This window comes from Punica granatum, chromosome 1, assembly GCF_007655135.1.
Source record: "Punica granatum isolate Tunisia-2019 chromosome 1, ASM765513v2, whole genome shotgun sequence".
In the NCBI taxonomy this organism is placed as follows: Eukaryota; Viridiplantae; Streptophyta; class Magnoliopsida; order Myrtales; family Lythraceae; genus Punica; species Punica granatum.
In genome coordinates this window covers 805,504-820,269 of record NC_045127.1, presented here as the reverse complement: position 1 = coordinate 820,269, position 14,766 = coordinate 805,504, and the positions used below count along the sequence as shown (strand labels likewise).

At 39.9% G+C, this 14,766-nt stretch overlaps 3 protein-coding genes and 1 pseudogene across 8 annotated transcripts; 3 read left to right on the top strand and 1 right to left on the bottom strand.

The window, feature by feature from the left end:
• Window positions 1-550: 550 nt before the first annotated feature.
• On the bottom strand, window positions 551-1,428 carry LOC116192096 (annotated as a pseudogene).
• Window positions 1,429-1,757: 329 nt separating this feature from the next.
• LOC116192095 lies at window positions 1,758-5,875 on the top strand. Of its 2 annotated transcripts, none has more exons than XM_031520530.1 (10): window positions 1,758-2,055; window positions 2,795-2,920; window positions 3,243-3,330; window positions 3,556-3,641; window positions 3,730-3,939; window positions 4,097-4,284; window positions 4,410-4,592; window positions 4,929-5,009; window positions 5,103-5,157; window positions 5,447-5,875. In XM_031520530.1, exons 1-10 carry the CDS (start codon window positions 1,945-1,947, stop codon window positions 5,645-5,647), a joined length of 1,329 nt encoding a protein of 442 aa, XP_031376390.1. In that variant the 5' UTR covers window positions 1,758-1,944; the 3' UTR covers window positions 5,648-5,875. The 2 variants fall into 2 exon arrangements, with proteins under 2 accessions (XP_031376390.1, XP_031376391.1); XM_031520531.1 differs by having other exon boundaries at window positions 1,764-2,055; window positions 4,434-4,592.
• Window positions 5,876-8,537: 2,662 nt separating this feature from the next.
• LOC116195033 (transcription initiation factor TFIID subunit 15) lies at window positions 8,538-10,011 on the top strand. The gene is made up of 4 exons (XM_031523991.1): window positions 8,538-8,691; window positions 8,835-9,216; window positions 9,407-9,542; window positions 9,657-10,011. Exons 2-3 carry the CDS (start codon window positions 8,840-8,842, stop codon window positions 9,492-9,494), a joined length of 465 nt encoding a protein of 154 aa, XP_031379851.1. The 5' UTR covers window positions 8,538-8,691; window positions 8,835-8,839; the 3' UTR covers window positions 9,495-9,542; window positions 9,657-10,011.
• Window positions 10,012-11,543: 1,532 nt separating this feature from the next.
• On the top strand, window positions 11,544-14,638 carry LOC116192739 (putative tRNA pseudouridine synthase). Of its 5 annotated transcripts, none has more exons than XM_031521371.1 (6): window positions 11,544-11,840; window positions 12,075-12,187; window positions 12,270-12,418; window positions 12,775-13,015; window positions 13,230-13,685; window positions 13,804-14,638. In XM_031521371.1, the coding sequence occupies exons 1-6, from the start codon at window positions 11,771-11,773 to the stop codon at window positions 14,227-14,229; spliced, it is 1,455 nt and encodes a 484-aa protein (XP_031377231.1). In that variant the 5' UTR covers window positions 11,544-11,770; the 3' UTR covers window positions 14,230-14,638. The 5 variants fall into 5 exon arrangements, with proteins under 5 accessions (XP_031377231.1, XP_031377228.1, XP_031377230.1 ...); XM_031521368.1 differs by having other exon boundaries at window positions 11,544-11,899; XM_031521370.1 differs by having other exon boundaries at window positions 11,544-11,936.
• Window positions 14,639-14,766: the final 128 nt, after the last annotated feature.

The following is a 14,766-nucleotide window of genomic DNA, read 5'->3' as shown; positions in this document are numbered from 1 at the left end:
AAATTCTCTTAACAACGTAATCATTTTTTTTCTTTAATTAATAATAAATTCTCTCACATACTTTACTTTTTATTCTCTCACGTACTTTTTCTTATCTATTAAAAAAGTTAATAACAAGTTAAATTTTTAATGATTTGTCTAAATATCCTTTTAAGTTAAACTCTTATTTATATCTATTGAATAGTTTTGAATATCATGTAAATTAACTTTAATAGTTTGTCTAAATATCCTTTCAATTTAAACTCTTATTTATATCTATTGAATAATTTTGAATATCACATAAATTATAATTTCTCTTATTTATATCTATTGAATAGTTTTGACAGTGATAATTTTGAATTATGAAGATTTTTATATTGAGTTTTTATAATTTCTATCACTGTGTATGATTTTGAATCACGAGGATTTTTAAGTCGACTTTTTAAGAGTATATGACAACACTCTATAATTTATGATGCTTGATTTTATTTAAGTGGCTGGACTTCTTGGAGGAGGAGAGTTGAGGAGAAGTAGGAGAGAAAAGTGAGAGAGGTGGGGTTTGTAATAGAAAAATATAAATTGATGATTTTATTCATATTTAGATGGTTCACAATTTTATTTTGGAATGAGCAAACACAACCCATCTTCAGCCCATCGGACTTCTTAAAACATACGCATACCCTCCCTCCTATTAACAGGAACCCGCCCATTTATAATCAAATGCAACAACAACAACAACAACAAAAAAACATGAACAACAATATCCAGAAAAGTTCTACGCTGAACTTTCTTCTTCCCAACCCGAGGCCTCGAATTTAAACTTAGGTCCTATTCCTATAAATGGGATCATCCTCGTCCTCATCGGCCATTCCGAACGTGTGCTTGACAGCCTCTTCGGCTCCATGGGCCATGTGAGAGGCCTTCTCCTTGGCCGCCTCGGCGGTCTCATAAGCCTTTTACTTCGCTGCTCCGGCCTTTTCGGAGATGTAGCTCCCGGACTGCTTGGTCGACTCCTTGGTCTTCTCCTTCGTGGCATGGGCCGTCTCCTGTGTCTTGTCCTTGCCAGCCTGAGCTGTCTCATAGGTCTTGTCCTTGGCAGCTTCCGTTTTGTCCGTCATCGTGCCCACCATTTGGTTTTTTCCCTCCTATATAAACAAAAAAAAAAATTTGAATACACGTTCCCAAAAAGATCTAATAAGCATGTTCGTCTTAGAAACATTTTCAATTAAGGATGTTTTTTTGGCAAAATCATAATTGAGGAAGGGGTTTGGAGAAACAACATTTACACCTCAAGGCGGCCGTGGGCCTCGCCGGCCTTGTAACTCTGATCGTGGGACGCCATCTTTTGTCCTACCGGCTGTGGTTTGATTTTGCAGACTTCCTCAGATGAAACTGAAAACTTGCTGTCTCCGGTGCAACTCCGTGTTGGTAGACTGTAGAGCATCGCTGACTGGATAATATATAGAAACACGAGGACTCCCCGGGGGTGACACGTTTACGAACGCTCGACACGTGTAAAGTTACGTGTCGAGCAGCTGGACGAGAAGCTCCTGTCGGGGATGGCATGAGCGTAAAATAATTTAAAACTGGACTGATGGGCCTGAGCCCAGCTTCTTACTTTCACGGGCCCAGCGTTCTCTTGTAGAGTACATATGGATGGGCCCGCCCTTACTTTAACCCATCACAAGGTCGAGGCGGAAATGTTCCCATGACCCGCGCCCGTGAACAAGCGAACGGCTGGATCATCGGGAGCACGAGACATAGAACTTACATCCGCCCGCAGGGGAATAAGATTCGGGCAAGTCCGGGCGGCCGGAGACTTCCTTCCTTCCTGCCTTTCTGCCATCGGGCTGGTGAGACGGAAATTTTCCACTCTGTCTCTCTCTGAAATCTGACGCCATTTCCGTTTCTGTGAAATAGTACGAGAGAAGATAGGGAGGCGGAGGAGGAGGTCGAAGCTCGAAGATGTCTCTGACGAGTGTCAAAATGTCAGAGGAAGTGTGGTTAACTTGCCTCACTCACGCATTGTCCACCGAGACCGAAGAGATCATGGGCCTCCTTCTCGGAGATATCGAGGTCGCTCCCTTAAGATTCAGAGATTGATTCTGCTCTTTTCTTTCTCCTCGATTGTTCTTTTTTTTTTTTCGATCATCAGGTACTGTGATTGATTTGCGAGGGTTTAGGACCGGAAAAATGTCTGTGGCCTTTCGTTAAGTTTCTGCTCAAATGGGGTTTTTAAGCTTATCAATGATGCTAAACTGGACCTAGATTGGATGGTGAAGCTTGTGCATTTGAGGTTCACCTGTATCAGTGTATCTCAGCTGCACTTAATCCCGTTAGACCGTCTTCTGCCCGGGAGGGTACTGAAGTGATCTTTTTGTCTGGTTGAAGAAAACTGAAGCCAGAATTTTGTCGATTTCTTGATTATTGACGGGGTGCCCTGTAACCAATAGCCATGGAATGGCAAAAGTGACTTCTAAGCTCAGAGCAATTGTAATAGCAACGATAAGTTCAGTATAAATATTAAAGGTTCTAGGATTACCTTAACAGTTTCCTAAAGGTTAAGTTTGGGAGATTATTCTCTGTTTGTCCGTTGAGTTCATCGCAGGCTTATCCTATCTGAGCTCCACGTTGTAATAGTTGAAGCATGTAAGTGTGGACACATTCAGTGGGAACTTTTTTGCGAGCTAGTTGAGTGAACTCTGAGTCTAGTGATGATGGCGAAGTAGTTTCACTGCTATATATTTCATTTTCATAGTAAGTTTTAGAGTTTCTGGCCTTAATTCTGGATAGAACTTCTTTCTTTTTGTTGCAGAGTTCCAAAAATGGAAATCTTACTGCCTTAATTTGGGGTGCATCACCTCAAACTCGATCCGATCGGCAGAAAGACCGAGTCGAAACAAACCCTGAACAGTTGGCTGCTGCATCAGCTCAGGCAGAGATATCCTTTGTCACTCAATATGAAAAAAATGTTGCCCAACTCTAGGCCCCCTTTATTTTTCAAGATAAAACTCAATCACTCTCATCTCTTTTCTTTCAATGCTAAATGATCTCCTCACTTGTGATTCTGCTTTTGTTCAATATCAGGATATAATGTTTTTATTAATTTGGGCTATGATTTATAGCTTTCTGCAGATATGGTTGTTATTTTAGCTAAAACAGGGTCGGCGTGTTTTGTAGTATCGGGACAGCAGAGGGTGTTTATCTCTTATTCTTTGAAACCCTTTCGTTCGTCTCTTTTTGTGAAGTTAACCACAAATCACAGAATGACAATATCAACTGGAAGAATGACACGGGTAATTGGGTGGTACCATTCGCACCCCCATATCACAGTTCTCCCTTCCCATGTTGGTGAGGATGCACTTCTGTTATAGAATACAATTATACCAGCACATGAGATCAATCAATGGATTCCTCTACATCTTTGCTGTGGAGTTATAGAACTCTCATCATTATGATTCTTTTCTAGCACTCTTGAGCTTTTAAGAAAAATATTATCTCATGCTTTGCTGATTTATTTTCTTAATTTAACATGGCCAATGTTTGAGGAGTATTCTTGCCTTCTTCCTTCTGCAGATGTGCGAACTCAGGCAATGTATCAGCTTCTAGATTCTGGATTTATTGGGTTGATATTTTCCTGCTTCAGTGAAGATAGTAACAAGGTCTTTGTCCCCTTTAACGCAGATTTTTCTGGTCATGTTGAATTTTTACTAAAACTTATTATTGTGTTTGTTTTGGATGATCTTGCAGGTTGGGAGGATACAAATAATTGCATTTCAATCCTCAGATGGGAAGCAAGCTCGGATGTCAGTCAAACCTATACCGCTATCTCCTGTTAATAGGAATTCAGTCATAGACCTTGAATCATCTTTGAGTTCTTCAGAGAACACATCAATAAGATCTGGTTCCACTAGAGGTGAGAACCTGGAGGAAGACACGGGTGATTCAAGAGCTTCTAAGGTACAAAATACAAATTGTCTCAAGAAGTTATCATCCATAATCTAAAATTTCTAGGTGCCTGTTTGCAATGCCAATTTCATAGTGCAAAGAAGTCTCATTGGTATCCTTGTTAATGATTGAAGCTATTTAATGAGGGAAGCTATGATTGATTGGCCAGGGCCGAGGAAGGTCTACAGATTTGGGTGGTTTCTTTGCTAATGCCGATGCCACTTATCTGGGAAGGGAGATAATCGGAGGAAAGTTCCACAATGAGAATTCAGGCAGCACTTCTTTCATTGATATAGATCCGATGGATATGTCTGAAGGCATGCAAGAAGCTATGCATCGATCAAACTTGGACATGAGGTGTGTGTGTGTGTATACATGAGAATTACCCTTTTCGTTTTGCCCCTTATGTTTTCCTGCAGAGATTTACTCTTTCCCACTATTATTTGCTTCAATTTTATCTTGTTTCTTGAACTCAACTCCAGAGCTCGTCTCTTGGTTGTTGACAGCGGAGCAGATTATGTCAGGAAAGAAGTACCTCTATATGTGTTGCCCAGTTCATCTCTTCTGAAGCTAGATTCTCCTTTAAGTTCATTTACGGACTTGCAACGAGTAATATACGAAGAGGAAAAGGCTGCATATTTTGAAGCTATGGGTCAAAATATTAGGTGAGTAAAAACAATGCATTTCAGAGTTTTCTCGTTTTCCTAAAGAAATAAAACAGAAAAATAGAAAAACTTTCATTTGGTTGCAGCTTTTTTCTTTTCTTTCTTTTTTTTTTTTTTGGAGACATGCACTCGAACTCCTCTTTGTTTAATTTTATGGAGAGCAAATACAAGTTGCCATTCTTTCATTGGAAAACACATCTTCCATAATGCAATTTGACTCGCACTTCTTTACTGTCTTTTTTCCTGAATTTCAAGAGAGGGAAATTGAGAAACTGGACAGTTTTTCTGAGCTAGGAACAAGTACTTGTGCGCTGTTATATGCTTTCCTTTTCGCAGGAATGGGAAAGCACACCCGCTTACTTTTATTCATCATACCTCTACATATCAGGCCTCTATGTGCAAACTCATTGAACATTGGTGAGAAGCAACTGCCCTTCTCTGTCATAATCATGTCTAGGTCAATTTTATTACTTCTACTCAGTTGGTTTGTATTGGGTATATTTTCTGCAGTTTAAGCCCTGCCATTAGTGCACTTCATGACTGCGTGAGAGATAATGAAATTCGGGTATGAGATTCTACTAAACTTTTGCACTCATGCAAAGTGTGTGAGTTCCTTTTCTTAATTCAGTCAGTCTGTGTTTTCATCATCTGTTATCAACTCTTAGCCGATTGTGTTTCCGTCATTTATCTGTCTGGCGATAATTTAAAAAAAAAAGTAGTCCAGTTGCTGTATTTATAATTGTTCCGGTACAGACCAAAATCTTGAACATTTCTAGAAGCTTATCACATCTCCTTTCCTTTTCAACTGTTCACTTGCGCTCAAATTTGTGATGCGACCTCAAATTCTGGAGCAGGCGGCAAAGCTCACGGAAGAGAGAAAGAATCTTGAGATGGAGGTCCTTCACCGTTCAGATCCCATTTTGAGTTCTACCACATCTCACAATGTACGAGGAGCAGGGTCGTCGGGTTTTAGGAGCATGTATGGATCATCCGAAGTTAGCGGGGCAGTGAGGAATGTCGGGAGCCCGTGTGGTCAGGCCAAAAGAGGGTCCTAGGTAGTGGATAATTTTCCATGGTCCCTTTCCTTTCTTGGGGATGATATCTTGCTGTAACTGTTTTTGGCTGCTAAATTTGGTTTGTGCTAGCTCTTTGAGTTGTTGGTCGGTTGGTTTCCTTTTTTTCTCCAACAGAAACTACATCGATGTTGGGGAGAAGTGTAAATTAGGGGGTTATCACCTTATCATCATCATTGCTATATGAAATGCTCGACAGCTTTGAATCAATTCTTTGAATCCTTTATTGAGAAAAAGGGCGTGATGTAGTAGCATACGCTCTCACATAGCAACCAACGTGAACTATCTTTAATAATTACTGGGATTAGAATTTCTATTTTCTTATATTAGATTCATGAGTTTTTTTGTTATTAAAAAAAACTTTAAATCGTTTATTATTTTATGGCAAAAAAAAAAAATCATTTATTATTTTGGTTTTCAATGTAATTGATGCACCTGACTGTGTTTGACTAGCCTGATTTCCTCATTTCCTCCGGTGCAACTTTAAGCCTTTTATCAGTTGGGAACTTACAACTAGCCGACTATTCAAGAGGAATATGGCAGTCAAACTTGCCTAGGCATATCAATCTTGCATTGAGTGCGACCTTCTTGCTATGAACGGTGAGATGAGACCGCTGGATTTTGTGGGGTCGTGGTGTCTTCAACCAAAGGCCCCACACGATTCTCGCATGATCCAGTGACACTCATCGCTTAATTTACACATATATATGTGTGTAATGTATGACGGGATTCAGGGACAAAATGGTGGGTGAAGGAAAAAGCGAAAAAAAAAAAATTGTGGTCAAAACTCGATGCATGAACACATCACTTTTATTTCTTGCATGGGAATTGAAAGCAAAGCATGAAAGCAAAGTAGCTGATGTATATACTTGATGATATAGCATAAGGCAGCAGCCCACTTATCTTTGCTGCTGCTGACTGGCTGCTGTTGGTGTTGCTGCTGCTGCTGCTTGGCTTCCCTATCTTTACAGTTCGCCCCCCTTCTTTCCTTTCTTTCCTTCCCCTCCCCTTTAACGTCCTCCAAGAGAATGGAGGACAGGGAGCAAAAGCAAAGTTTTTGTGAGCTTAGATAGAGAGAGAGAGAGAGAGAGAGAGAAACTAAGAATACATACATATATATATATATATATATATAATGTATATTTATTATCTGTAATGAGGTGCGAGGGGGGAGAGAGAGAGAGAAAAAGAAGAGTGAGTTGAGAGGAAAAAGAAGAAAAAGGGGTTTGGTCAAAATATAAACCTCGAAAAATTCCATCCTGTGCTGTGCTGTGTTGTGCTGTGTGCTGCTTCTCATCTCCTCTCTCTCTCTCTCTCTCTCTCTCTCTCTTCCTGCTCTGCTCTGCTCTGTTCTGTTCTCTCTCTGCTAATGTCCTGTCCTCTCTCTCTCTCTCTCTCTTTCTCTGCTCTGTATCTTTATTGAAACTCTTGCCCATTTGCCCTCTCTTTTGTGTTTTTGCACTTCTTTATACATTAATTGTCTATTTCTGTGCATATAGATATTCTCCTTTCCTCCATGAAAAATCAATTGCTGCCCCTGTCCCTTAGGTAAAAGAAGAAACGTGTACATATACATATACATACATGTGTTATGCAGCTTAGAGCTATGCTTTTCTTTAATTACGACGCCATGATGAGACTCTATAAAACTGCACTTCTTGCATGACTTCATGATTCGATTACATATAATATGGTCGTCGGGACTCTCGAGAGTTAGGCTAGAATAATATAGCTAGCTATAATATGGATTCACAATATTGATTAGCTAGCTGGGGGCCGGGGTGGGTGGACCCAAGAACAGTTTGTAATGTTTGGAATATTCAATACAAGCTGGGGAAGACAGAGAAATTCTGTTACCATTGCTGGACTGCTCTTTATAGGGGGGTGGGGGTCAGTCTCTCTTTGGGAATTTTGGCCTAAGCAATGGATCTCCTTGAGGACCCCATTAATTTCAATGGTCAAATGCCCCATGCATGCTCCCCTTCTCCTATATAATATTCCTTCATCATTTTTCTAATTTCGACCACCTCAAGAACGTCAAATATAAAATAGTATTAAAAAGTTTACATAAACAACCAAAATCTTGAATACCGACGGACGTACGTGGATGCTAATATGTACAGTACATGATGAGTTGATATGTGTATGTATATATACGAATTAAATATATTACGACACGTTAAAGATCACTGATATCTATATATATATATATATATCTAAAGAATAGTACATGGAAATCGACTTTACACACACAATTAAGAGAGAGGAATACACGCAATACAACAGAAGACAACTTGGGCAATTGATTGGACTAGAAGAAGAAGAAGAAGAAGAAGAAGAAGAGTTAAAGCAGTAGAGATCTTGTGTGTATAAGTGCACTAAATGACATACACGGGTAAATGCGAATATCGCACTTTAAAATATTAATGCAAACTACTTCGTTCTGCTCTGCTCATCACAATCGACGACGTCCCTCCCCCTCCAGCTCCAGTACACTCCTCTGTAATGTAACCTTCATGAAAGCGACTGTCGTCTTCTTTCTTTCTTTCTTTCTTTCTTTTTTCTATTAATATTTGCGGAATCGGATATATTTATCGAATTTCAAGACCAAATAAATCTCTTTCCCTTCTTTCTTTGGAATCGTACTCCTTTGAATCGTCAACTTTATCTCTCTCTCTCTCTCTCTCTCTCTCCCCCCCTCTCTCTGCGACTCTCTGTGTCTATATCTCACTCATCAATTCCTTTTTCTTTATTGCTTGATTATTATTTTTTGCACTTATCAATAAGGCCGGTTGCTTAGTGAAGAGAGCTAACAATGGAGAAGAAAAAGCAAATTAAAGTTGATGCAATGGGCTGCTTTTTTTCCCACTCCATGAATGTATTTAAGCACCCCAACTTCATCACAACTCCCTTCAGGTCATTCTCATCAGCTCCTTCTTCTTCTTCTATAATATCATATACACTCGATCGGTTATCCATCGTCGACGACTACTTAGTTCGTTTTCTTCTTCTCACAGTTCATTGAGGTCAGGAAGAAACGAGATACATACATTATCGACTTTCATTCCTATATAGTCGTCTAAGCAGCTAGCATTATATATATTCTTCTTTTTCCGGTTCGATATTTACGTTTTTTTTTTTTTTCCGTCTTAATCTTCATATCATGCAGAGAAAATGAATAGGCCAGGAGACTGGAACTGCAGGTCGTGCCACCACCTCAACTTCCAGAGGCGTGAGACATGCCAGCGCTGCGGCGACTCAAGGTCTAGTGCTGGAGACTGCTATGGGAGTATCGGCGGGAGGGGGAATGGCTCCTCCTTCAGTTTCTCCACTGGTTCTGACGTCCGCCCGGGGGACTGGTACTGCAATGCCGGGAACTGTGGGACTCACAACTTTGCCAGCCGCTCCAGCTGCTTCAAGTGTGGCGCATTAAAGGACGACTCCGCTGGCGGAGGGTTCGACGGCGAACTGTCCCGCTCTAGAGGCTTCGGCTTCAGCAGTGGAGGAGGCAGCCGCTCGGGCTGGAAGTCTGGGGATTGGATCTGTAGCAGGTTTTAATTAATTTGATTCTTTCTTTCTAACAAATGAACGAAGTAAGCATTTTCACCCAAAAAAAAAAAAAAGATAGAACACAGTAACCAATGTTTTCGAAAGTTCTTCTCTGACTAATATATAGGAAATAATTAATGATCGATGAGCAATATTAATGATTTGGGGTTATTAATAGTAAACGTTATGCAGGCTGGGGTGCAACGAGCACAACTTCGCGAGCAGAATGGAATGCTTCAGGTGCAATGCTCCAAGGGACACCACCACCCGACCTTATTGATCTGTGCTGTGCAACATGCGATTGATCTTGCGAGCTTCTTAATTTTGGGTAGGTGTATATACACATCAATCCATATATATGAGATAATGTTTTATATTTGTAATTAGGGACCTCACAAGCGTCGATCAATTGATAAGCTTTTTCTGTTGGATTGTGACACAGATTATGCTGGACCACGACGATGACGACCACGGATATATGTTATGATCTATGAAGATGAGAGATAGGATGAAAACCTACCCCAGCACTTTATTGGCTACTATGTTTTTTTTTTTTTAATGGGAATTTCTAGTAAGTTCTTTTGTTGGCATTTGGTGGGAAACCCAAATTGTCACAATAGGGGGCAAAACTTTGAGATTTGTTCTAGCTAGCTATAGGTTTCCCCATAAGCTTAAATTATCATTATTACTATTATTATTAAACAGTAATGTATTGATTTTCCTCTCCTCCCCTTCAGCAGCCAATATTTGTTTCTTAGTTAAGTTGTTGAGTAGAGATATATCGAGGTGTTGGTCTTTGTTTGCTTTGGTTTTCCTTAATTAATTTAATTAATGGAAATGATAGTGTTCTCTTCTCTTCTTTATTTAATTATTATGTCATCAGTATGTTCAAGCTCGTTCAATTTATCCTCCACTCTCTGACTCCCCACGATGATCTTTTTATTATACAGATAGGATCCTATATGTACATATTTAAAAAGGTCTCTCAAGGCAATCAATTAAAAGAACAGATTAAAGAAGCCAGATACACAAAGGCTAGCTTATATATCCTATTGCTAATGCTGCATCATAAAAAGTTTTTTGCACCCATATATATGCTTAACGTATATCATTGATTATTTAGATAACTATAAAAACTGGCCGGAAATCTTCATAATGAAGTATTATTGTTTACGGGTGAAAACCACACGTAGTTTTCATTTTCAACAATCACCAAGAAATATTAATAACAATATGAGTATTTGGGTCGGCTTGAGACATGATATCTCATGATCGGTAGGTTTTTTAGCAGATATCTCGAACCCACCCTAGCTTTGCTAGGGAGAAACGGACAAAAATCGATCCTAATAATAGACTTAAGAATTCATGAGCTTATGATTAATTCTCATAATAATTAATTAAATAAAATGTCAAAAATAAATAGATTCGATGGACAAAAATGCACTGATTTTAATGAAATGAGTAGATGCATGGGAAGTGAGTTCCTGTCCCATGAAAATTACAAACTCCAAGAAAATGAAAAGCAGTCAGCAGTCAGTCAGTCGATATATTCTCATAGGATTCCCCTCATTGACCAGATCTCCCTCTTTTGTTATTAGCTTTAAAAAGCCACGTTCACTATTGGGTACTATAAAAGCAACTATTTCCGACATGCATCCATATGACTCAATCCAAAACGCATTCCATTTAACCTAAAAATTTTAATTAATTAATATATAAATTGTAATGATAAAGATATATATAAATAAGTAAAGCTTTAAGCTAAATAAATTAAGACATTCCTTTTGGTATCCTTTTTAAGGCAGCTTTAATTGTGTCTCACTTTAAGATATTCTTTCTTTTTTGTCAGTAAGTATATTCCACATCTAGTCAAAATATAAGTGCCATCCATGCATATATATTCGAATTTTATCCATTCAAGACGTGAAATTAATTTCAGATAACTAGACCACTGTCGATATTCAGACAATATTATATATATATATATATATGTACTCACGTACGGACACGAAATGCTTGGACAGTGGGGTATATTTGAAAGGACATTATTCGGGTGGCTAATCCTAATCGAAGTTTTCAAGCACCTAATAGCTAAAGCAAGGCAACTATGCCCTTGGCATTACCAGTCGTGTGATTTTTGATCTAATTAGACAGAAATCAGTGAATCTACAACACAATGTGTCGTTTCCCCCATGGTTTCCATGTTGGTTCGTCAGATCTCTTAACTGCGGGCCTAGTTTGGGCCCATAATTAGGCCCAAAACCAAAAATTGGGCCGCATGGCCTACTAAGTTCGGGAGAGGGCTTTCTGCATTGTCAGAAAACCGGTTTTTCAGGTGAAAAGGAGCTTATCTCTCTCTCCCCCTCCTCTCTCGCTCTCTCATGAATTTCATCGAAAACATGGCGGTCTACTCTCAGAAGCTCCTTTTCTCGCCCTTCTTGTTCAGACCTGCCAAACCTAAACCTTCCCTCCTCTCGATCATCGACCCGATCTCGCCCGCTAGGAGTTTCTTCTGCTCCTCTGCTCAAATTCTTTCTCCAGCTCCTCCATCGAGCTATGAGGAACCGAATCCGGGCTCAACCAAGTGGCAGCCTTTTCGGAAGAAGAAGGTCGTCATGCGGGTCGGGTACGTCGGGTCCGACTACAGAGGCCTCCAAATGCAGCGGGATGAGCACTCACTGTCCAGTGAGTTCCTCTCTGCTACGGAGTTATGAATGTCTTGGTAGTGTAGTGTTCGCCAGCCATTTCTCTGTTCTCGTGGGTTTGAGAAACATTTCGTTTTCTTTTGTTTTGTTGTTGGAGATAGTTTGAGCTGCTCAGCTATGTAGAACACGCTTAGCTATTTGAACTTTGAATTCAGCTATTGAAGAAGAGTTGGAAAATGCCATATATAATGCCGGAGGAATACTTGAAAGTAACTTCGGAAATCTGAACAAGATCGCATGGGGACGGAGTAGTCGCACTGATAAAGGAGTCAGTTTGTCTTGAAAACCTCTCTCTCTTTTTTTCTCTTTCGTCAATGTACATTGTCGTTTAATCTGGTCAAAATTTTCAGGTTCATTCTCTTGCTACTACAATAACATTGAAGATGGAGATTCCGGAGTTTGCATGGAGGGAAGACCCTTATGGCATTCACCTGGCCGATCATATCAACTCTCATCTTCCTAACAACATCAAAGTGTTTAGCATCCTACCCTCGAAAAGGTGAAGAAATCAATCTTATTCACTTTATCTTGTTGGGTGTCTGTGAGACAGACCAGAGAGTCTCTACGAGTGCACATAGAAGCTTAAGTATTCTTCATGCAGCATGTAGTGGTAATGCCTGAAAAGCAAAACGAGAATCGGACTCTGTTGAATGAGAGGGCACTCAGTATAGCATCTTATATATGGAACATGCGAGGAAGTGTTCTTCCATCAAATTTGGGGGCCAAAAACTAATAAGTGTTTCGACGTGCAGAATGAACTCTTCGTGAAATAAGTGGGAATAATGTTCCGTGATTCATGATCTGTAGTTTCGTTTCAATCTATTGAATAAGTGATCTGTGTATTTTCTCCTGTAGTTGGAGTTGCCAAGTGTACAAGCATATTGCTGGTATCTGTGTGCCATTTCCTCTATTTTATCCCGTCCTAATAGTTACATGCATTGGACCTATTAGGAGTTTTGATCCAAGACGGGAGTGTAGCATCAGGAAGTATTCTTACCTTCTTCCTGCTGAAATTATTGGGATCAAAGATATGCATAGCACGGTGGAAGTTGATCATCACATATCAGACTTCAATAACATACTGAACACTTTTGAGGTGTAGTCTTTTTGCCTCTCTTTTGCTTCTATTCTGTTCTTTATCATTCTCCATTCCAAATCTACCTTGAGTCTGCAGACATTTACAGGGAATTAATTTGTTCTTTCCTTGAAAATGGGACCTGATTTGTTGCTTTATGGACATCGTTCATATATTTGTTGATAGTAATGCCTCGAGCTAATTGCGAAAGCTTCTCAATGCATAACTTTTGCAGGGGGACCATCCTTTCCATAACTATACAGTACGCTCCAAGTACAGGAGAAAGTTCTCCATGCAAAAATCTAGGAAAGATCGTCGTTCAACCATAAAAGCAAAACCTGCTAATACAGCATCAATCTCTGAACTGGAAGAAATTGATGAAGATCAAAATTCTTCTTTGTACAATGATTCGGCTGAAATAGACCAGGAGGGAATCGGTGAAAATTCCATGGTGGGTGGCCTTGATGAGAATATTATTGACACTTGCCATGATTATGGAAATAGTCAAAAGGATCTCAGTTCTGATATGACTGTTCGTGCAAGATGGTTATATGAACCCGACGAGAAAGACCGAGTCAGTTCCTCCCACTTCAGAAAGATCTTACGATGCTCCAGTGGGAAACCTCAGAAACTACTGGGGTTAGAATATGTGGAGATCTCTGTGTGGGGAGAGTCCTTCATGTTACATCAAGTAAGTGTTTTGGAAAATAACATCTTAGATTGCTTCCTCGTTTCCCAAAGTTCATTGAATTGATCAACTTTGATACTCAATTATGCATGTATTATGACAAGGAGACTTTGTTTGCCAGATCCGCAAAATGGTTGGGACTGCTATAGCCGTAAAGCGTGACATATTCCCAAAGGATATTCTTGCACTCTCATTGGCTAAACATTCACGAATTGTACTGCCACTCGCCCCATCAGAGGTTTTGATTCTCAGGGGGAATAATTACCAACTTAGCAAGCAGCCTGGTGAAGTGACGAGGCCAGAAATGCTTGCACAGGCTGAATCAGAAGTGATTCTCAGTAATGTGGAGAAGTTCTATCAGTCCACTGTGTTGCCTCAGATTGCTCGATTCTTGGCCCCTTCGAGGCCTCCATGGAGGGAATGGACTGAGAAATTGGAGCTCTCGAGAATTCCTGAATCGCAGCTTGATGAAGTCAGAGATGGTTTGAGGACATGGCAGGAAAAGCTTGCGAGTCGGAAAGGAGCTGAGCTGGTATCTAACCAATAGGGAACAGGCAGTGATTCGCAGCAAATTGTGTATAGTTCATCCCCTTTACACATCAACAGCTTCGTGGTGATCGGGTTGCGTCATTTTCAATTGCCCGATAAGTATTATGCAAATCGAAGCTCTCACATTTTTCTCGGGATTAATTCTTACTCAAATGGATTGTATGTAGTTATTCATTGGCTAGGTATCATAGTTAAATGAATTTCTCCTGTAGCACTGCACAAATCGAGTTAGCCTACTGGCCACATTTTCGCGTCGGCTTAGAAAGGCTTTGCAGCAAGATACGAGGTTAAGTGGTTGCTTTATTCTGCGATGTAATATCGACTTTCCTTTCCCCCTCAAATATTATGGTTCTGTGTTAGCTTGGATGGGAAATAGTTTCAAGTATATATCAAGCATTTGTACTCTACACCAAGGTACCGAACACGAGTTGGTCATACATACCTCGTTTTCTTGTCTTTCGGCTACAAAGCATTCGATTTCCTTTTCTTCACCTATGAATTCGATAGCAATGTTTTATGTGGACGCAGATGATGT